At 45.1% G+C, this 23,282-nt stretch overlaps 2 protein-coding genes across 3 annotated transcripts in view; both read right to left on the minus strand.

The window, feature by feature from the left end:
* Positions 1 to 1,582: 1,582 nt before the first annotated feature.
* foxi1 (forkhead box i1) lies at positions 1,583 to 3,848 on the minus strand. Its single transcript, XM_084040691.1, has 2 exons — positions 2,515 to 3,848; positions 1,583 to 2,418 (listed from the first exon to the last, which is right to left on the minus strand). Exons 1-2 carry the CDS (start codon positions 3,110 to 3,112, stop codon positions 1,880 to 1,882), a joined length of 1,137 nt encoding a protein of 378 aa, XP_083896817.1. The 5' UTR covers positions 3,113 to 3,848; the 3' UTR covers positions 1,583 to 1,879.
* Positions 3,849 to 12,420: 8,572 nt separating this feature from the next.
* dock1 (dedicator of cytokinesis 1) overlaps positions 12,421 to 23,282 on the minus strand; it is a 147,900-nt gene continuing 137,038 nt past the window's right edge. For both annotated transcript variants that reach the window (XM_084001863.1, XM_084001864.1), the window contains exons 46-52: positions 23,024 to 23,107; positions 18,082 to 18,219; positions 16,875 to 17,017; positions 16,327 to 16,525; positions 14,987 to 15,170; positions 14,151 to 14,302; positions 12,421 to 13,260 (exon numbers count right to left, since the gene is read on the minus strand). In XM_084001863.1, the coding sequence (XP_083857989.1) occupies positions 13,165 to 13,260; positions 14,151 to 14,302; positions 14,987 to 15,170; positions 16,327 to 16,525; positions 16,875 to 17,017; positions 18,082 to 18,219; positions 23,024 to 23,107 (996 nt within the window). In that variant the 3' untranslated portion in view covers positions 12,421 to 13,164. The remainder of the gene's footprint in view (positions 13,261 to 14,150; positions 14,303 to 14,986; positions 15,171 to 16,326; positions 16,526 to 16,874; positions 17,018 to 18,081; positions 18,220 to 23,023; positions 23,108 to 23,282) is intronic.

The following is a 23,282-nucleotide window of genomic DNA, read 5'->3' on the forward strand; positions in this document are numbered from 1 at the left end:
GTATAGTGCATAAAGTATAACGTAGCATAAAATAGGAAGTACTCAAGTGAAGTACTAGTAAATACTTGCTTACATTCCCACATCTGCTTGATATTTTTGTATTTGTAGTAAGAGTAAAAGGTATAAAATAGGTATAAGTAAGTACTCAAGTGAAGTGAAAGTATACAGTAGCTGAGTAAATATACTTACATTCCACATCTGCCTGATATTTTTGTATAATACTGAATAACTGTGCCCTGACAACTTCAACAAAAAAGAAAAAAAAACATGAGTTGTATTGAGGGATCAAGAACTGACAGTAATAAGAAGTAAAAGGCCTCTGAATGTGAAATGCTTTGGACCGCGTTCATTGGACGTGATGAGGATTTCAACAGAAAACTTGTTACTGTGAGAACCTGCGGCTGGATGACAAAAATCCTCTTTGTCTGATCCGAGGCCCTGTCCACAGATAATAGAGCAAAATGTGGCCCGAGGGAGATAATTTGTTCCCAGATCTTCAGATGGCAATATTTTCATTTGAGCCCAGGAGGGGATCTCTTCAATTGCCAAACCTCCATTGTGTTCCAACAAGGGGCACGAATGTCTTGTCAATTAATTTCTCTTTTATTCCCGACCACGGAGCGCCTGAGTGAATTCAATTATCAACCAATTAAGAGGTGTTTCCCTTTATTTACAGACTTTGATTCCGTGCGTATTCATATTTTCTGAAAATAAGACGGGTGTTAAATCACTGGAACATTGTGTCACAAGCACAAAAACAAAAAGAGCATTAGTGAACCCTCTGGTCAATTGTTCAGCGGATGCTCTTCCAAAAAAAGTTCCACAATGCAACAACAAAATACAGGATTCACGCATGCACACACACACGGAACGGGCAGGACTTTGGGAATAGATGGAGACAGGTGGCGTATTCAGCAGACAGGTTCACATCAAACAGAGTGGAAGCCGGCCGCAGACAAAAAGCTGAACTTGTGAACCTTGTGGAAGTAAGTTAAAGGTCTGATTGCTTGATGAAATGGGGTTATTGGAAGTGACAAGCGGAAAGTGTCTCTGTCTTACACACTTTACCGCTTACAGCCACTTGACTTCAGATTTCCTGACAGGCTCTAAAGCATTTATGCAGTTTTTCTTTTTGGTTGTTTTTTTGAAAGTAATCTTTTGAGAAATGAGACAGAAAGCACAGGCTCTCCAAAATGTTATATTAATTGTAAATAATGACCATAGAAGGGGGAGTTACAAGGAGATAATTCAGTGGTAATAAAATTACTACAAAACAGAATCACCACTTAACTCAGTGGGGATAATTCAGAAACAGAAAAGTGTTTCTGAATTATCCAAAAAAGGACCTGAAATAAATTTTAAGAGATAAATAAAGTAAATATCACCTTGTAGCAAATAACAGCCTCCACTTTTTAACAGTTTTACACAACTCTCAGATAAGTAGGAAAATGACAAATAAGCCTTAAGTTAAAATAAATGACTTTTATTCAAACATTGACTTGAGTTTAAATAAAAACACAGGACACAATTCAGTCTAAAACACGTCATATCTGCTTATGAAAAATAATTTCTGTACATTAGGTGTCTTCCTCTTCTTTAAGGCGGGTATTTATAAAAAAAAAAACAAAATTAAAATTAAAAAAATAAAGCATCCATCAGTGTTAAGGAGTTTTCCGTGAGAAGATGATTTTCTACAAATAAACACTTTTTGTTGGATGAAGGTTCAATATTCCCTTTCAATACATCGACATATATTTTCCCAGTGAGGAAAGAAAAACCAGTTCATTTCCAGTGCTAGCTTTACAACGAGGCCTACTCAACTACGACATGGGAAATACGCAATACTATTATAAATGTGAGGGACTATCAAAATAAAAGCCTACACTTCTGTTCCTTCCCTGTTGTATATGAGGTTGTTGACACTGAAGTGGTTGGAGAGACTCTGCACCGACGTGTAATAGTTCATTCTGTTGTTGTCAGAGTTCAGAGGGGAGATTAACGTGGGCGAGTAGGAGCCCAGTCCGGACATGCCGTCTCTGGTCTGAGACAGACCCCCGAGGTGCCCGGAGCCGTAGTCCCGCTCCGCGCCCCGGGGGCCCTCGGCGCCGCCGCTGCTGCCCGCCAGCAGAGAGTTCACGCTGGACGCGAAGTTGCCGTAACACGGGCTGTGCTCCGCGGACGGGGACGGGGACGACTTGGGCTCCGTGGACGCCGGGGAGCCGTGCAGGCTGGGCGGGGAGGAGCCCAGCATGCTGCCGGTGTCGGAGAGCTTGTGCGGGCCGCCGTCCTCCGACTTGACGTGCAGAGACGCGGACTCAGCGCCGCCGACGTCGGTCCTCCTTTTCCTCTTCCGCCTGAAGTTCCCGTTGTCGAACATCTTCTCACAGTTGGGGTCCAGGGTCCAGTAGTTCCCCTTACCTAAGAAATAACACAATTAAATATCATTCACATTTATTCATTCATTTATAGGAGTTTACAACCATTATGATAAATCAGGTCTGGACTGAGACTCACCAGGGTCGTCCTCGTCCCGGGCCACCTTCTTGAAGCAGTCGTTCAGCGACAGGTTGTGCCGGATCGAGTTCTGCCAGCCGGCTTTGCTCTTCTTGTAGAAGGGGAAGTTGTCGGCCACGTACTGGTAGATCTGGCTCAGGGTCAGCTTCTTGTCCTGGGCGTGCTGGATGGCCATCGCGATGAGAGCCGAGTACGAGTAAGGCGGCCGGACCATCTTGAAGAGCTCCTGCTGGCTGGATATGGACAGCCAGCCCAGGTCCGCCCCGCCGAACCCCGTGGGAGGCGGCAGGAACTGCCTCTGGTTCGACCCGTATCCGGACTGAATATAGGACGCGCCGTTGTTCCCGGGCAGGTACGGAGAGGAGTTGATGCCGGCTCCGTTCAGCCACAGGTAGGGGTTCGAGGACGCGGAGGTGTACTCTCCGAGGCCGTAGCCGGACGGGTGCGTCGGCGGCCTCTGCGGGTGGTGGTGGTGCAGGTTCTGCGGGTACACGCCGTAGTTGTCGCAGTACACGGCCATGTCCAGGAGCTCCTGGGCGCTGTGGTGCTGAATGGGGCTGGTCTGCTGGTTCGATGCCTGGTGTCCAAAAGCGTTCATAATCCACACGGACCAGATTCCCCAAAAACCGAATCTCTGTCTGTGCGCGTGTCTCCCTCAGGACTGAACTCATCCTCGGAGGGAGGAGTATTTATGCGTCGGCGCCTGGAGACTCTACAGGTAGCCCATTGAAAACTTTTGGGATGGTCACACCCCCCCTTTTTCTGGCTGTATTGGCCCCAAATCTCCCTATCAATGTGCACCGATACTGCCTTTAACTGCCACGCTGTGTTATTTGTGTTATAGAACCATCGCCCGTGCGTAATTACGCACAGGAGCGTGTGTTGGCAAGACTTTATATTTAGAATTATTATCAATTAAAGACCCACAATCTCAAAGTGAGTGTGATTAAGTAAATATGATAATAATCTGGACTCTTGTGGTTTCCAAATGTATATTTCGGGTGATTATTTCGCGTGATCTTTAAGTCCATCTGGCAACAAACAGATAAACGTATATCCAAAATACATTTTAAAAGCTCAGCCGATGGACAATAAATAAGGGTCGTAACGGCCTGATAAAAATAGAAGTAATAATAATAATAATAAAATAATAAGTGAATAAGTGAGAGTCGCCGCGTATTTATTTAGTGTCAAACCCAAACAAGCAAACAGTATAAAAAGAAAGAAAAAAAAAGCCATCTTCCATTAAAAAAAAAAAAAATGTGTTCGCAATAAACACTTCACAAGTGCCGAAAGTTTTGTGTCAACAAGTGACTCGTGGAAAAAAAAACAGCCCGGCAGGCTCCCGGAGAACGCGGCCTGTCCGCGGCTGTAATTAGTGATGATGTCACTGACCTTCGCCAATTTACAACACGAATTAGGAAACACATGTTTTCTCTCTCTCAATTAATCGTTTGAAATAAATTAAGGTGTTTTTAAAATTGGAAAATAATAATTATTATTATTTTAATTATAATAATAAAGGTTATCAGATCGTTAAAATCATGTTTTGCTCATTAAACGTTCTTCTTCAAGAATAAACATTAAATAGTAGCCTATTTATGTATCAGGATGTGCTGATAACAAATAACAACCTGCTCCTAAACACAAGTCTAATGTCATGCAGGTCAGAAGGACAACAACAACCCTGGTGGTTTCAAGTGGACCCGGGAAGTGGTCCCGATCCCGAGTATCGATTGAGGACTTCAGTCGCCAAATCACCCTCTCTCTCTCCCACATAGCGTTTTATTATAACACGCCTGGAACGCATTGGCTGTGAACAACTGTAAACCTTTTTTTTTTATAATATGCTGTAATAAGGGGCCCCTCGTCCTGGACCCTAGCTCACATCTGAAGTCCACATAGTGGGTTTAAGTCCGCCGGCTCCGCAGGCTGCTGCCGGACTCCCGCACTAATCGGCAGAACATTCCTCCTCTCCATGACCTTGATGTAATTGTTTGGCTCCGAGGTGTTGTCCCGACCACGGGCCGAGCACTGGACTCCGCGAGGGGGGGGGGTGAGGTGGGGGGGATTTGACCCCCCCCTATCCGAAAACAACACAACCTGTTGGTTGTCACACCCGCTGCAGCTAATTAGTGCGGAGTGCAACAGCTGATGACCCTTAAACTGATACTTCATTCATTAGAAGCTTCTCAATTATGTTTTTTATGATGGTGATTATTATGGTTATGACTGTTGGTGTTGATTAACCATGAATGACACTTTTCCCATCTTTCCCTCTCAGATTCAGAGATGTCAAATGTATGGACAACCTGAAGCCCCCCCATGTCATTGGAAAGCAATAATTCAAACATGCTGACTCTGAGGGAGGAGGGAGGAGGAGGAGGGGGTCTATTGTTGCTCTGCCATGTCTGTCTTCATCCCCTGTTTCCTCGAGCTTTCTGAGGTCATGGGAGCTTTTCTCCGGGAGATCAAGTCAATCACGGCGGGGTCAGAGAGGCAGGGGCCGAGCAAACCGCAGGGCCCTTCAGGCTGACAGGGGGAGGAAACGGCACGCAGGTGACGGGAGAATCACCCACGCTGCCCCGCTACCTCTCCCTCCAGTGTGTATCAGCACATCATCCTGCTGGGATTACAGCTAAACACCCGCTGGAGTCAACGAAGACCCTCGGGGTTAATAAGGGCCCGTTTCTCTGCGTACAACCTCGTCTGGAACCAAGTGGCCATGGAGTCAGACGTCTGCTAAGAGCTCAGCGCTTTGAAGTAATTACCAGACTATTAGATGCACTTAAGGCCAATGAAATCACGAGAGGCCCAGATAAAAGTCATTAATTCTGACTGTGTAAACAAAAAATGATCCTTTTATGAAGCCCGTCCTGCTCAGAGTCTCCCCCCAGTGGAGGGACAGAGCAGAAACACCATTTTGGGTGCTAATTAATGGGACATGTGACCATAAAAGCTGGTCTTTTTTTGCAGAAAGTTCATCCCTCAGCAGCGCCGACCGTTGCTGGAGATTAAAGACGCTCGACGTGTTGCGCCGTGAAATTTGGCAGGCAGAGAAGCTGTCTGGCCTCGGAGCGTTCTTCATCTCTATTCGACACATTTATAAATGGGATCTCTGAGCTTTGTACTTTCCCTCAACCTGAGAGTTGAAAGGAAGAATGGTTATTTTTTTAAGAGCAGTACTCACATTTCTTATTGAGCGTTTCAAGTTGCACGCTTGTATCGTTTTTTGGACATCTCGTATGGGAGTTAAGAAAATAACATTTTAAACTTTTAGCTGTTGCAAGGCCTGTAGCATGTATAACGTTTAATCTATAATGCACTCGGGACTCTTCTGGGTGTCAGTGAAGAGCATTGGGACCCCATGCGAGGGTGCAGCCAATCAGCATGTTCCAATTCACCGCTGCTTTGTCACCTGGGCACACAGAGAGAGAGAGAGCAGGCAGGCCACAGCAGGATGAAGCTGCTTTACATCAGTTCGCATGGTGAAATATCCAGACAAGTGACGTAACAACAAGCATATAGGATAGTTTTTATCCTCACAGGCATCTGGGTCAACAGCCTTGACTAACATTCCGACCATCGTTAGCACATCTCAAGGTATCGGTCTACCTGCCAGGCCCAAGGGAGGGGGGTAGGTTTTCTTAGTAATTAGACGGTCCTCCCTGCCTAGTCCCCTCTGACTAATTACTGTTCGGCCCTGGCAGCCAGAGCCTCCGACCAAGCAGCCCGGCCTCCTGCTTCTCCTTAGTGCTCCGGGCAGATCTACACCTCCTGATCCTAAGAGATGCGATGCTGCTGCTTCGTTAGCACTCTGCTGCTCTCACCATCAGCCGCATTGACCTGCCGTCTCCGAGTAAGCTCCTTTAAATACCCAAGCTTGGCACGGAGGGAGAGTCGTGATGTAAGCAGAGATATTTCACCACTAAATCCCACCGGCCGTTAAATAACTGCTGCTTCAAACCAGCCGTTCGAAGACAGTGTGGCCGTGATTTGATGTAGTGGGGTAGCCGGCGGGGTCGAGACTATTAATTTGACCTTTAAAATTATATATACACGAGCCAGAGGTTTATATCACCTTGGTGATTACTCATGGAGGCGACGTGATGTGAGAGGGCAGCGTGCACTGACGCTTTTATCCAGATGAGGGCAGCATTGCTTCAAACATGATCCCTTCGTCACTCAATAAATCCCCCCCCAAAATACACCCATTTATCAGCCATGCTGTGCAGCTTCCTGGGAGGCAACACACATCAAAAAAATCCAGACTCTGATCAGTGTATTGATTTTAATCACGTGGAATTTATGAAAGATGAAAGTTTTAGAGTTTATACGTTTTTTTTTTTTTGCTGCTCCCCAATACTGACTGTTCTCATTGTTTACTCTGCTTCAGAAATATGCATAATACAAGAAAAGCAATATTTTGCCCTGAAAAGGTCGACAACATGCCAATGTATTATATAATAATAATATCAGACGTAAGCAAAGGTGATCATTTATCACATTTTGCCATTTAAGCAGAACTATATTGAAAACTGAGAGTGTTAGATTATCTAAGATGTATATTCAACCATTCCATTATGCATATGTATCCAAAAAATACATGAGATCAAAAAGACCAAATTACAAAGATTTAATTAACTGGCTCAAATCAATACTCTGCCGTCGGGAGGTCACGCCTGTGGCTCTCCTGAGTTATTTCCGTGTGAAGCTGGGAACTCTTGCTTCCTCATCAAACCGGCTCTCCACCCCCGATCTCTAGGTATGTCTCCTAGCAACCGCTGCCTGGGAAAACCCAGCGCTTCACAAACAGCCTCGGCTAATATAGATCACCACCACTTGGCTCTCTCTCCCTTCAAACCCGAGGTATAATAACGAAGCCTGCGTACAGGAAATGTACATTTTGCATTTAGTGGCAGAAAAATAACGAGCTGAGATTTGAAATGCCAACATGTGCTTGGGTGTCGAGCGGCCTCTCTGAGCCCGGAAGAGCTGCTCTTGATAAGAGAGTGATGGAGTGTCTGTCTGGAGTGCAGTACACAAAAAACAGCATTAAAGTGTTGGATGAAAGGCTGGTCACACTGCTGCACCGCTGCAGGTGTTTACTGGAAACGCTGATGGACGATTAGGACGGACAGTTTGCAATCAGCAGGAAATCTCACACTTTTGAAACTTTGAGAAAAGTTGCTCAAATCATTTTTGCTGCACCGTGTGTTTATTTTATTTTTTTTACCAGAAAATTGAAATTCGCCCAGCTGGATCTACTAACCAGGGGCCACTGTTGTGCAAGCATTTCAGCTCCAGAGAACCCAACAACTAATCTCCAGTTTGGATCAAAAGTCATTGTTTTGTCCAAAATCCAAAGAGATTCAAGTTAAACAAGCAAAACTGCTGCTAACGTTCACATTTAAGAGTCTGGAACCATCAAATGTTGACAGAAAAACCCCGCCAATGTATTATGGAGATTATTACAGATGAATTTTCTGTTGAGCGACTAACTAACGAAGTACAACGTCCTCGTCACTTATCTGCTGTCGGCTTTGTAAAGACATTGAATAAAGAATCTTCCGTAAACATCGTCTCGGTGACAGTGTTTAGTTTGTGTGTATATTTCTGGAGAGCACACACACACACACACACACACACACACACACACACACACACACACACACACACACACACACACACACACACACACACACACACACACACACACACACACACACACACACAATAGAGTATAATGACACCATGTTTGCTCTGTCACTGAACACAATCTATTCAGTCAGTTCGCCGAAGCACTCTTGACAGAAAGGGGCCCTCACGGTTCCTGCATGACACTATCTGTGACAGCGACACACAATGCTCGCGCCGTCACGTTGACAACCATCGACTGCCGCCGGATCCACGTGTTTTGTTTACAAGCAGCTGGAACAGGCGGCGGTTAACTGTGAATGGCTTCAGTGAACAGTGGAAGAGGAAGGGGGGGAGGATTTATTAGCAGTCGGAAAGTATGGAAATAACACATCGATAAAAGGTAAACGTATGAAAATGACAATAAACAGATGGTGATCTATGGATGTCAGTCACACTGGAACGTATAACTCTCATTCGAGGTCCCCAGATGTTACACCCCAACGACTTTGGCGATCGTCTTCCCCTCTAGCGCCACCAGCAGGTTGATATTCTAACTGTTACACGGATCGCCATGAAATCCGGTGCAGACGTCGGAGGCCTCAGCTGCTAAACAGCACGTTAGCATGCTGTAACATCCGTTAGCATGCTGTAACGTCCGTTAGCATCGTTATGTTAGCATTTCGCTGAAAGATTCTTAGTTTTGCCTGAAAATGAGGTTTTTTTTGAAGATGCATAAAGAATATACGCCCATGTTAATCTTGTTAATGCAATCAAGCAAAAATAAAAATAAAAGTATAATTGCATTCTACATAAAACCACATGCATTAGCCTACATGTTAAGAGTCTGATTTTTTGGGGGAAAGCCAATGAAAAACCCCACAGACAGCTGTGATTGGATGCAAAGACTGTTGATTCATGGTAATGCCGTCCCCTTCCATTATGCCGAGGAGACATTTACAGAGAAGCATACACATTTGCAGCCTCCCAGCAAGCGAAAGTGTGTCAAGAGGGAAAGGGGAATATACACATTATTCCAGGCTGAAATGACAAATGAGACGGGGATGGAGCTCGCTGTAAATACATTCCTCCCGGAGAGAAGGCGCCGGCTCACAGCTTTGCCCCCACAAAGCCTCTGGAAATCCTCTCAATTAAGCGATGCATTTCCCTATGCTTTGAGGAGAGAGAGAGGGCGAAGCATAATGCAGGAGCACAAATCACCGAGAGCCTATTGAAATAGCTGCCAGTTAACTATGTAATATTACCGCCGCTGAAATGCTTCACCCTTTATCCCCTTTTTTCAATTGCAAGGCGAGATATTGAGTGTGCGCTGGGTATTCTTCATAAATGAATCACGCCACTGATGAAACTTTCTATTCCCACCTCACAGTTTGGAGGGAATGTGCTCATCGTGGCCGTGCAATACGGACCTCAGCGTGTTTTACTGTCGACGCAACTTTAAATCACTGGAGGATTTATGGCGGATTAACCGTTCTGACACTCATTATCATCCTAAAACTTTTCAACGCCTGAAGTGGAAACAAATCTGTAAGATTGATCCGAGTGATGCACAAACATAAATACCAAGTGATTGATCGCGTTAGGATTCAACCTCCGCTCATCGATATGTAGAGGAGGAACCTTTTGGCAGCAGCTGCATCCTTCAGTCCAGCAGGTCTGGATCACTTTTGCAAAAACTGCTCGAAATACTAAGTTACTAAAACTGCAAAGTTACATCTCTTGCAGGTTTGCTGCTGGTTTCCCTCCAGGATTTCTTCACACGGTAGCTTCACAAATTGCGAGTTGCAACCACTACCAGGCATTGCCCCCCCCCCATCCCCCATCACCGGGGCAACAGTTTTTGAGGCAGCGTAGCGTCTGCTGGAGGCAGGTTTGCAGCTGTGCCGTTTATTACGACTGACCTTACCGGGGCTTTGTTGCGTTACGGTAATCTTGTCCCATTTGTTTACTTTGTATTCATGATTCACGACATCGACTGAGCTGATTCCAAATTGCGCCCTTTTTTCCTTCACGGCAGCCATTTTGACACGCGACCGCAGAGTGAATCCAGGTGTAATTAATAGCATTCATTAAGGCCCCGTTCCTTTCGGGTGAGCCCCGGTATTGTGCATGCTGGCTAACCAGAATGGTGACACGCTAAATGGAATGGGACCATAATTTATTTGATCAGTTACACCTGCGTTCGCAATAGGGGGAAAAAGGTGTAAATAAAACAGGTAATGAAGGCTGAATTCCATTTAGCTTATTTGGTTTCAGCATTCTGGTTTTGTCCATTCATGACTATGTTGCTATTGTTAATTTTACTAGTAATATATGTGTTTATGTATTAGTTTGTCATATATTCTGAGATCAATTTATTCAAAAACTATTTCTATTTTTTGACATATATTGTCATATTGACGAAGAAATTGAATGTGGAGGTGAATATTTTTAAGGTTATACATCGTCTGTGTATAAATCCCCTGTTTTTAACACTTCCAAGTTGTTTAGCGACGCCGTGGCAACCATTCCGTGCTTTAGCTCGTAGCTATTGATCAGTGATTAGTGGTTGTTAAGCTAGTGGCCGCTCGTGGTATTTCATTTCCATTTCCATGGAATCAATTGGAAACCAACAGTTTGATGTTGGAGTTGCCACGTGGTCGGACACACTGAGGCGAACGCCATCGTGTTTCTGTTATCATAAGCAGAGTATTGTCCTGCATGAAGAAAGGGTAACGGTCCTTAGAGAGTCCTATGATAGAAAAACTTGCATTTTTATTGAATATTACTCAACTTCTTTCCATGTTTGCGGAGCAATTCATCATCTAGACAGACGGCACACGGTCAAATCTAGTTCCTACGGAGCCATACTGTACCTCGTATTCAGCCACATGCACGACAATGATCCGTCCTCCTAAATGGGTTTTACTGTCGAGACACGGGGAGAGAGGGTGATTGGAACAGGAAGCATGACAGGAAATGGAATAGATTCCAGACGATTACGGCGCTTTCTTCTTCATTGTATCCCTTCCAAGAGGATCCGTGGAGAACTATATTAACAAAGTCAAATTATTTAGCAGGTTATGAAGGAATAAGAAACTTCATATTAATGAGACATTTCATGGGCTGAGAAAATCACCACCCACCAGCTTTTACAAGCCATCTCTTATGACTGCCTTTCCTCAAACACAGCTCCAAGGGTAAAGATGTCATTCAGCGCACCTAATTAGGACAAGAGCTTCATAAACCCAAACATTCTTAAGATGTGGGAAAAAAAGAAGAAGAAACCTTTAAACAACAGATGCTACAGTTTGAGCATTTCGCCTCAGGCGGACACCCACTCGCAGCGTGTCAGCAGAATATGAGAGCAGAGGAATACGAGCCGACTTCAAAAAGGGTCCCACAAACAGGTTTCACGGTGAACACCGATCATGCATTTACAAAATGTGCACATGAGGATTCAGACGTCGAAGGCACAGCTTTCAGTCACTGCAGCACAAACGGCTGGAAACTGGTGCAAAAACACAAAATATGCTGATTTACTTTTCTTAATATGGGAAGGAACATAAATAATAAAGCTGGAAGGTGAGAATCACTGGATTTCACTTCAACAGTTTATGATTAAAGACTATATTTCCATAAAACCATATGCCGTCTGTGCCGAAAATGATCACCTGAACTTGATATAAATAATTAACACCCAATTTAAACAGCTGCACAAGAGATAATTGCATTGCACGGTTTAAATTCCATTCATTAATCTGGAGTTAAAATACACTGTGCATAGAAAGCAGAGAGCAAACAGCCGTTGTGACTCCATGACACCCAAAATTAAGCAAAACCGTGAGAGCTTATTCATACAACGTGTGAAGAAATCACAGTTTTTAGTAGAGAAATGTAAGTATGACCTTCAGCAGTTTCTATAAAAGCAGAATTTAAACAAGAAAATGCACCGAAGCTGGTTTGTTGGCTTATCGATGTTGACTACATTTCAACGATGGGACGCATTCCAGATCGGAACGACGATGAGCGGACACATTATGGAGATGAGACTGCATGAGAAGACATCTGTACCGCACGCCTGCTGCGGCCGCTGTGACGGCTGTCAATCAAGCAGGCGGAGCGCTTTGTTCGCGAGCCGAAAGAGGAAACACTCACAGATCGCCACTTTGTCTTTAACTTCAGCAATATGGAAACACTCGCATCTATTTCCAGCATTCCCGCTGTGGGCAAAAAAATAATGAGGCAGACATCTTTTCTTTCTTTTTTTTTTTTACATACATACATTTGAAAGTTTATTCAGAAGTCATGTCAGTAGTGAATTGAGACCAGTCAATATTATTGGAATCCAAGGTTACAGCAATCTAGGACAAGGTCCGAACAACGATAATGCGATAAGAGTTAGTCGTATGTGCACTCCAAAATTTTACCAATAAAATCCATGATAGGTTCTCACATACCAACTCTGTAAAGTCCCTGTCAATTCAAAACCTACAAGCCCTTTTTTTTTTGTTTCATATAAATGCCGCTTGATCTAATGATACGTTAATACAAAAAGAGTCATGATCAAATCACTTACAAAAAAAAAATGAAATAAAATAAAATCATATATACAAACCTCTGTACATAGTGGGAATATGAATAAAAGAGATTCTTTAATGAACTCTCGGAGTTGAGAGCGGGTCAGTATTGGAGAGCTGCTGGTCCGAGCTCATCTGTCTGAACTCAACGTCCCGATAAAGTCTTGAAGTGAACGGCATCAGTGACTACTCATCTGTGCAACGCGCTCCCCGTTGCAGACTGCATAATCGTCAAACTGTAGGCCAAACAAGATAGGAGGAAATAAAACAAATAAGAATAAAAAATGATAAGAAGGGGCGGGCTGCAGTGAGGTATTCATCTTGTCAAGCTGGGACAGGGAGCGAGGAATGTGTGGGTAAAAAAAGAAGAAAAAACAGCTGCTTTCTGTTGTGTTGTCAGTGTGTCGTTTGGTCCTACTGGCGGCGTCTTTGTTCACTGTACAATTCCTGAATCGATGGAGGCCTGTTTCCTGGTGGTCTTGGGGGGAGGCGGAGGAGGGGTCTTGCTGGGCAGAGGAGGAGGAATGTGCTGCAAACAGATACAACGGTAAATAAAGACACCGTTAATATAAAAATTAAAAACTCCTGCCACTACGCCAGATTAGGTGATTCTGCCTTAAAGGTGTAACATGTAGTTGGTTGTGGTTTGTGAACGCAGCATTTGAAAACTCCTTAATAAGAAGTTATTTTGTGATGGTGGTTTACGTTCTAAAGCGCAGATAAAACCACATCCACACAAACCTGCAGGAAGGTGCCGGATTTGGAATGAATGCAGCTTCAGGCATGCTTCATCCTGCTGCGGTCTGTCTGCTCTCTCTGATCGTGGTTATGTTTGTCGTGGGAATGTGACTGAGCTGCTGATTGGCTGGGGTTTGACATCGGAGACGACAGACGAGGAGCGATGCTCGCCGCTGACCGTCGAGGTCTGTAAACGAAGAGCGGCCGTCACTCAGCCTCCGAGTATCTGTTACTCACGGCGCTACTGCCGCGCCGTGACAACGGATAAATAACGTTAGTTAACGGAGTGGCGAGGCGAGAGGACGGCCGGCGTGGATGTCGGCGAGGTGTGGGGGGGGGGACGAGCCGCTGATTAACAGCGGGAGAGCTCCTGATGGATGTGAGGGGTAAAGTAATCATCCAATCAATCACGCCTGAGCACCGGGCCGGCGAGGGGGAGCGAGTATAAATAACGGCGGGGTGGACTGGCGGGTGTCGGCCCTCGCTGCTGACTGACTGACGGCGACACTCGGCGTCACGACGTGCACACGCCGATACGCGCACGTTAGCGCGGGACGTTCAAGGGTCGGGGACGGTGGAGGAGGCTGACCTGGATGTCAAGTGCGTGTAGCAGCCTCTTGTTTCATTAGGAGGGCCATGCATCATTAAGGAGCTCCCCTCAGCCCTAATTAAAACACCTACCCTTTGATGTGGCGGGGGCGGCGGAGGCGTCGAGGGACTCGTCAAGTCTTGATTATCTTGCAGGTTGCCGTAATCAGCGTTGCTGCCTTTCACCGGCAGCGGAGGAGGGGTTTCACCTTTGTCGGAGCAGCCCATCCCGTTCAGCTCCAGACCTGTGCAAGAGGACGCTCGTCAGTCCCAAAAATAGATCACACGGCCTGTTTCTGCACAATTAAGACTCATTATACTTATGAGATAACAATGAGGAGACACTTAACGAGGATACTACTTGGCAGTGTAACTTCTGGATCCTAAAAATATATCTTAAACTCTACTTTTAATAAATGTTTTAATAATAATAGTGACGTACTTACCTGGTGGTAAGGATCTAAAACAATTAGTTGCTTATCACAGTTGCATTATGGGAAGTTTAGCATCCACTGTTCACTAAACGTCATATCTCTGTTGAACTGAACCGTTCTTGCTGCACAAGACTTAAAAATGCCAGGATGGAAGCGATTAGCTCATGATCTGAATGACAAACTCGGCATCTCTCATCAGGTGTGATGTTTCATTTTAAACCCCTGAGCGATCCGAGAACACATTTGAATTTTCGAAGCAGCCACGAACACCGCTGACGAGCGACTCGACACATCTGTGATCGGGAGACACATTTAGAGGCGAGCGGCTGCTGCTGACACACGGCCATTTATAGAAGCGTAACCAGCGTGACTCACAGCCGCCGTGTTTCAGATCAAACGCAGCGCTGAATGTGGTAACGGTGATGCAACATGTAACAGCAGTCGGGATGATACAGCCTTAATTTAGTGTGAGAGTAAAAGGAAGAGTGCTCCTACTGGACACGGTGTGCAGGCTGAAGGAGAGTTTGCTCCGGGGTGTGATGGGCGGGGGTCCCGACGAGGAGGAGGAGCTGGTGGATGAGGATGAAGAAGGCGGTCCAGGGGACACGGAGAGGCGGCGGTCTCCGCCCAGCTGGCTGAGAACTTGACTCCTCGGTCTCTGAGGCCGCAGGGGGCTAATCTGAGTGATCAGGAAGAAAGGAGTCGTTACGGAGCGCCTCGACGTAAAACACCCTAAATTACACAACCAGTCGATAAAACAAGAGCTCGGAACAAAATGTATTACCGGGCAAATGAGTCGAGTCTATGGCGAAATATAACAGAAGATCAATAAAAGCACATTTAAAGGAGAAAATTACTTTCAGAGGCTCCTGTGGGACTGTCGTGTGTGTATCCACGCGCATATTGAGTTGACTATTTGTATTCCTGCAGGGAAAACTATTTGGATAAATGTGCTCGTTGGGGTTGCAATATCTTATTTGTGGTTACAAATCATTGTTTGCACGCAAGACCGCATTCCCCCAGCTTTATTATGGCATGAAATTTGAATATGAAAAGATATGTCCTCGGGGCTATTCCACACTGTGGGCCACATTAACAAACATCTTTGTAATTGGCCAAACGCAAACAGTCAGCCACGAGGGAGACGCTGAAAATAACAGCAAACTTCATTCAGGGGTGGAATGCTTTTCCTCCCGCCCAGAACACTAAAAAACACAAACGTGACATTGAGGGGGGGAAAAGCAATTTTCTGGGTTCGTGCGCTCCGGATTATGACTCCAACTTAAAACTCCTATATCCTGCAACTACTTGGTAACGACTTGAGACCCAGAGGTGGTCTATGACTGACCCCCGAGGCAAGAGGCTCCTATCACAAGCCAGACGGCTCCACCGCTGCCAGGGGCCCTTCTTTTGGATCCCATTCCTCCCCTTATCTTAATGCCGTTGGCCAGTGAGCATTCCCACTGGCCATGCAGAACACCATGATACCTCTCTGCTGTTACGGTGAAGAAGGCCAGCAGAGAGAGGGGGGAGATAAAGAGTACAGGGGGAGGAGCTGGGATGTGTCCGCTGCCTTTTACTCGGCCTTTTCGTTGCAGAATTACAACTATGTGAAGCGTCTTTTCTTTAGGATTACTTAAAGTGCACAATAAGTACGTTTGTATGCAGGAATCAAGAAAAAATTTGCCAATATGGGCCTGTAGCACGTTTTAAATTCTCTCACTCTCACCATAAAACACCCACAGCTACACTGTCATTGTGTGGGACAGAGTACAGGAGAGAAAAAGGAGAGAAAGAAAAAACAATAAGAAAAGAAAGGTCACTTCTTTCAGTACCGTCTCTGACAGTATGACAGCTTCGGCGGGCTGCAGAGGGATCTCCGTGGTCTTCATCTCTTTGTCGAAGATCTCCTGGTGCTTGCTGTTCCTCTTCTCCTTCTTTTTGTCTTTGCGCTCCCTCTCGGGCTCGTCGCGGTCCAGCTTGTCTTGAGACTTGGTGTGCAGCTTCTTTGGCAGCAGGGGCTCCAGGGCGTAGCTGAAGTTAAGGACGACACGACATCAAGGTTCATTCGATAAGACAATCCAAAAACAACGCTCAAATGGGATGACCAACAAGCCGAGTCAGACGCTTCGTATTTTACACCATAAACTAGGCGTCATGCCCTCTGGATGCAGGTCCCTGGTGTGCAGGAGGGCCTGCTATGGCAAAAGCCTGGTGCCTGCAGCCGCAGCAGCCCTCAACAAAAGGCCAAGATAAAATAACTCCACAGCCTCACTCTGCCATAGACTGTATCCGTCTGCATGTTTATGTTTTATGTCATGTGTCTGTCCATATGTGTATTAAATGTCGGTGTGCTCGGGGACGATAAAGTCTAAAGTCTTACCCGTCGGATCCCGGCCTGGAGGGCGAGTTGTCGGAGGATATGGAGGTGACTGAAGCCACTGACAGCGGCCTCTGGGACGACGGCATGGTGAAGGAGCGCACCATGGAGTGAGGACGGGGCCCCCGCCGTTCGTCTGCTGCCGGCTGACGACACACGGGGGGAAAAGAAAGAAGATCACCTTAAAAGTCAGCGACTGCTTTGAAGTCATCTGTTCTCGTTTAAGGGGCCGGAGATATCGGGAGTTAGCTACAGCACGTTATGATCATTTCTGTACTGCCGTAACAACAAACCTCTCCCACGATGAACCCTTCTGTATTTAAAAAGGGGCCATCGCACATCTCACAGGACAACCTTATTATCACACCCTGGAAAGTGATGGCTTTTCTCTCCTTTCAAAAGGTCACCGCCTTTCTCTTTAAATTGAGCGAGGGCGCCTTTACCCCAGGCAAGAATGAGGGAAAAGCTTGGCCAAGCAACAATTAAATCTGTGAAGGAGGAGAGAGAGAGACGGGAGGCAGCATCACCGCTGCAGAAACAGCTGACTGCAGCTAAAAGTAAAGGCGAGTATGACATACGTGTTCTCAGTGCACTTGGAGGGAGGAAATGAGAAGCTCAGACTGTGTCAGCATGATATGTGATGGAGTAAAGTGAGGTTTTCTGGAACTTGAAATGCATTCGTTTACATAAATAAGAGACAAACATGATTCTACATGCCATATCCTGAAACATTAAGGAAGACGTGACAAAGCAAGACTTTAAATCTTGATAAATGTGGATGTATTTATTGCTGTTGCTCGATCTTGTGTGCATTATTTCTAACCATACATGGATGATTAAAGCATGGACACAAACAGGGTTTCCACACAAACTTTCTAGCCCACATTTCTATTAATTTGAAGGCCCAACCGGTTTGGTTTGAGACATATCATGGTGAATTACTGCTACAACACTCAGAATTTCTAAGTGAATATTCTTCTCAGCTGAGTTACAGGAGAACTTTATATGACCCGTATCTATTTATGAATATTTTCAAAAACCTTGGAATTGTTTTGGGGTTCAAATCCCCAAACTTTCAAGAACTTATCGTAGAATACATGTCAAAGTAAACACAAGAACAGGAAGATAAGAATCCTACACGAAGGACCCACCAGAATAAATAAAAATTAAGGACTGCAGATTCCATAAGTAAAAATAAAGAAGCTCTTACCAGGGTCTTTACCCCATACTGTTTCTCCACCTTCTCCCTCAGCTGCTTGAAGCAGGCCTCCAGGCGGTCGTGGAAAGGCCTCAGCGCCTCGGTGACCTTCTCTCCGTGGATGCGAACGCCTTCGGAGAGGTGTGGGATCTGCCGGGGCGAAAAAACAGCAGCGTGAGAAAACCTGGAGGTCAGCTTCATGCTGCTTCTACGAAATGACCTTTCACCTGTGCATATGTGCATACTCAGCACATGCAGCGGACCTACATTCGTCCGGGTGCACGAGGGGGAAATATCACTGTGAGCTCATCCAGGTGGAGGAGACCGTTGCCATGACACTCCCTCCTCCCTGACTCCCACCAACATCAGCACACCATAACAGGTGTGTTAGACAAAGCAATGAGACAGACTGCATGTATAGGCATGTGTGTGATGGATGCCCCCCCCCACCCCCACCTCACCTCACCTCACCTCTGATGCAAATAAACACACAATGCACACGGCTGCCTCTCACGTTGTACTAGGCAGGAGGCAAAAAAAGAAAAGAAAAGATAAAAACATAACAAAAGCATCTCAGGTTGGAGGAGAGAGAGGGAGACGGAGAACACGAGAGCAAAGGAGGGAGTGAAACGGCTGAAAACAAGTAATTAGGAAACCCCAGTTCCAGTCGGCAAGCTCCGCTGACTAAATCTGGCAAGAGAGACGCGAGCGTTTGAGTGATTCCCCCCCCCCCCTCTCTCTTCCAGTTGAAATCACAGGTTCTGTTATTTCTGCAGGTATTGGTGTTTTAGATGCCAGCTTTGGCTATGGTTAGACGGGGAGAAACGCACAGTAACTCTCCAGAAACCTGCAAAGATGTTTGAGGCAGTTTGTGGTAATCACGGAGCTTCTCCTTCCCATAGCAACGGTTAAAAAATACTCACTGCCCAACGTGAGAAACACTGTTAAAGGTGAACGGAGAGCAGCTTGTGCGTTTTATAAAAACAACACATGGGGAGATTTAATTTGTTTAATATACGTTTATATTAATGGTTCAAAGTCAGAGTGAAAAACAAGGAAACTGCAGAGTGCATCTTCTTAAGTACAGCAGCTTTCACTGCTAACAAATTCACCTAAGCCTTGAGCAAATGGAACAAAGCATCTGCTCAGAGTACAAAGACGCGTGTGAAGTATCTGGAATAGGTGGGCCAGTGAACAGAACAGTGTGTGAGTGTGTGTGCTAACCTGTGATTCCCTACAGACCGCTTGCCTTTCTTCCTTTTCTCCGAGGGCAAACTGCCCCTCCGCAGCAACACAACACCAATTCAGTTTTGTGATGCAACCTTTTGTAATAACCTCAAACGGGGCATGTTTTATGTACACACGGGTGGGCTTATTAGCGGGAGGAGAAAGGGGGAAAAACACAACTAATGTAATGTTGCCGTGTGTGTAACACACTGCACTAATGCATTAAACAGCATCCTATGATAGGAGAAGCTCACTGTGAGCTTACTGGCTTGAAAAGAGAACATATGTGATAAAATTCACGCTAGTTTCTGTGCCGAGCTCCATAAAACCAAAGCTCCGGCACAGAGAGATCAATGAGAGGAGGCTACAGACGCCCTGCAAGGATTCCCCCTGATATCGAGCACCTTCATCATCACCGCTGGGACCTCTCGGAGAGAAGAGGAGGAGGATGAGAGAGAGAGAGAGAAAGGTGAAAGGAAAGGGAGAGCAGAAAGGGAGGGAGAGGAGTCAGAAAGTGTTGGGAGACAAAATAGACAGAAAACGGGGAGAGAAAACAGCGAGTGGAAGCTGAGGCAGGATTCACGTCTCTCAGGATACCCACATCTTTTTATAGACCTGAGGATGATTGAGTGCGACTGAGGGGCGGCATGGCAACAGATTTCTGCTCGGTGGCTGCACACAGATAAGCTCATTGTGGAAGACACTTCGCCTCAAGATTGCTAACACCACATAAACACACTCAGCAGTTTAATTACATATACCAACTTTTTTTTCTCTCTAAACTCCAGCACTGTAACGGAGGCAGCATTATTATTTGGGATAGCAGTAAGGGATATTAATATCTGTGAGGGAGGGTAGTGTTAATATCAGGTAATCAGGCACCGGAGAACTGGGGCTGCATTTATTATTATTAAAAAAAAACTGCTTAGATTCCACTGTAAAGGTTAGATGGCAGAGCTAACACGGTGATTTTTACGGGTAAAAAAGGGTAAAGTTGGAGTGGCAGAGAGAAACTTCTGTGTGCGGTTCTGCTGAAATGCTTGCTGGGAAAATGAGAGCGAGGCCGGATGTTTGGTCATCAGGTATGCAATGCAAAAATGACATATATAGAACATGCTTTCACCTTTTAATTGAAGCTTTGTGATTACAAATGAATAATCAGCCCAATTTATGAACAAGTGAATGCATCATCAGCTGTGTGTCTCAGAGCTGACCCCTGCACCTCGACCCCTCTCTATTGCAAAGGGAAGATGCCTTTATGAAGCTGGATATGATGACATATCATGAAGGTCACAAAGGTCAGACAGACTCATAAGCAGACGGATCCCACTATATACGAGATGAAAGCTTAAGACAAAATAGAGGAGATCCTGTTTATGTTGACAATGCCCAGGTGAAAATTGCCTCCTTGAGCCTGTGATTCAATGTATTGATCACTCACCCTTAACTCCCTTAAACAGAATGGCTCACGCTGCAGTGGTTAGTTTTCAGTGCTAATTTAGGCATCTGTCCAGAGAGTTTGCAAATTAAATCCAGAAACATCAGAGAAAACAACCTACTTTGTATTTGCCAGGGAGCTCTTTTTTCTTTTTCTTTTTTTTTGTTACAATACCTAATTTCCTGATTTCTAGTTCCTCATTTCCTCCCTAATTACTAGACGAACACAATGGATGCTGCAGCATAACAGTGCACGCTGGCTCATTTCGAAGCGTTTAGTTTGCTCATTGGACCAGGCTTCGCCTTCATTTGTCTCATTTAGAAGAGATTCAAGATAAACAAGCATGCCGGCTCTGGCACGAAGACAGCGGATCCCGTTTCAAATCAACAACTCCGCCTTAATCATCTCTTTAAACGTTCCTTGAGCTTAACGTGGGATTTCTGCTTTCTCCGCCGCGTGTCTCTGATGATCATAAAGATTCAATCGTTATTTTTGTTGTGAAGGATGTTTTAACTGGGCACAGCTAATCTCATACTGGTGGGACTGGGCCGCACGACAGAGCGCCTGCTAATTAGTATTTGGAGGATTTCAAAAGTTTGATTTCGGACACGATTTTAAGTCTTTTGGTTTTGGACTTTTTCCACAATTAAGTTGAGCTACTTTGAAAGAAAACAGATGTCATTGTTCAGTGCCTTTGCCTGGAGATGGATAAAAAAATAACTGATGTAGTCGTATACTCCAGCCTCGTCAGATATAATGCACTCGTGATATTCACGTCTTTTCAGAAGTAATGAAGCGACACATTATTTATAGGTTACCCTCACCTGCTTCGTCAACTCCTACCTTTCCCGTGTTTCACAATCTGAATGTCTTTAAAAACAAACCAGAGGAACAACTAATATGGGAAATAGTAATAATTAAGAAAAAGGCAGTCTTACTTCTAAGGAAAAATAAATATGCGAGCAGCATCAGAAATAAGAAGACTAATAAGAAGCCAATATATTCCTGTGTGACTCATCGTGCTTTCTGAGGAGAGAGAGAAAAAAAAACTTTTCACATTCGGGTTCTGCCAGAGATGCAGAGCACAAAGTTGACCTATTTTACAACAACGGAGAGGAGAACAAATTCAATTAACTTCCGCTTTCCTCACAACCAGCAAGACGTCAGAGAAACTTCTCGTATCTGCTCTTAATTCCTGGCAGGAAACCGTGAATTCCTGATTATTAATGTGACAATTTAGTATAGTTAAGAGGAAGCAATAAGAAAAAACAACAACAAAAAAACAGAAAACCTGCAGTGCAGCTTCAAAAAATTCCAAAGGGAGGAAGTCCTTGTTATTCCAGTAGAAAGCAGGAGTTTAATAATCAAATATGATGATCTGTGTGCCTTCGTAGTAAGCTGTTAAACAGCACGTGCAGTGATGTATTCCAACAATGTGTGAGTATGTGCAGTTCTTGTCTGCTGTGTGTGCACAAAAGTTCATCTCTGGCTGTCTCTTCACACTGTGGAGCACCTCCCCCTAACTCTCCCTCACCATTACCTCCAATGAAGTCTTTAACACACGTTTCCCCCGCTCACTTCACTTATTGGACACTCAAGCTCTTCAAACGATATTGTATTCTCAGCTGCAACCTTTCAGAGTGCTGCCGCAGCACTGCTTTAGGGAGGGGACGACGACGTTCCAGATAGAAATGCCAAAATGTACAGAACAAAAGTATGCTTCAGCATTAAAAGTGTATATGAGGGACTTTCAGAAGTCAGAAACACACTGCCTGGTGCTCATTTTCTGCTCCTGATTCCATTAATAAACTTCTCAAAGGTGCCAAATTCCAAATTCAGAGCATATCTATGATTGAGGGACATGGCAACGGCTGAGCCGACAGCTAGCAGCTAACGGCGACTTTATTCCCGGCTCAGGACGCCATAATGTTTCCTGCCATATTACTATCTGAATCTTAAACTTTGTATCTTTAATAACCTAAACCTCAGTACCGGATATAGGAGGCCGCATAGAAAGCCTAAAACAGCCCAAAGCAAAGCTATGCAAATGAATAAAGCTCAATCATGCTGAAAGAGCAAGTGGCATGAATTCACATTTCCATGCATCTCATGCGCCTCCGTGCCATCTAATCATTTTCTCTGCCTGTAGGCTACATGCCTTCCTCCACTCTTAACGTGTGCCACGAAAAAAAGAAACGGCACGTAATGAAAAACTGCCATCTTTTAAAGTAAACGAGCATAGACAATGTGATGCTTTACAGCGATCATGTGCACTCCGATAAGTCTCACCTGCCAGGCGATGAAGTCCTTCAGTTTCTCGATCTTCTCAAGGTCCTCTGGGTGTTCCTGGATGTATTTGTCATTGAAGAAAGCCTGGAGAGGAAAAAAAAGGAGGCGTATGTACAGGGAGGATCTAAAATGTGGAGAAGTTTGTAATGAAAATGAGAAACGGCGGAAAGACAAGTGAAGGTGGACAGAATGTGAGGGGCTGTTAAGATGAGAAATGTTTCGCTGAGCCGTCCGGATCCCTTCCATCACCTGCACTATT

Source organism: Eutrigla gurnardus (assembly GCF_963514095.1).
Source record: "Eutrigla gurnardus genome assembly, chromosome: 22".
Classification (NCBI taxonomy): Eukaryota; Metazoa; Chordata; class Actinopteri; order Perciformes; family Triglidae; genus Eutrigla; species Eutrigla gurnardus.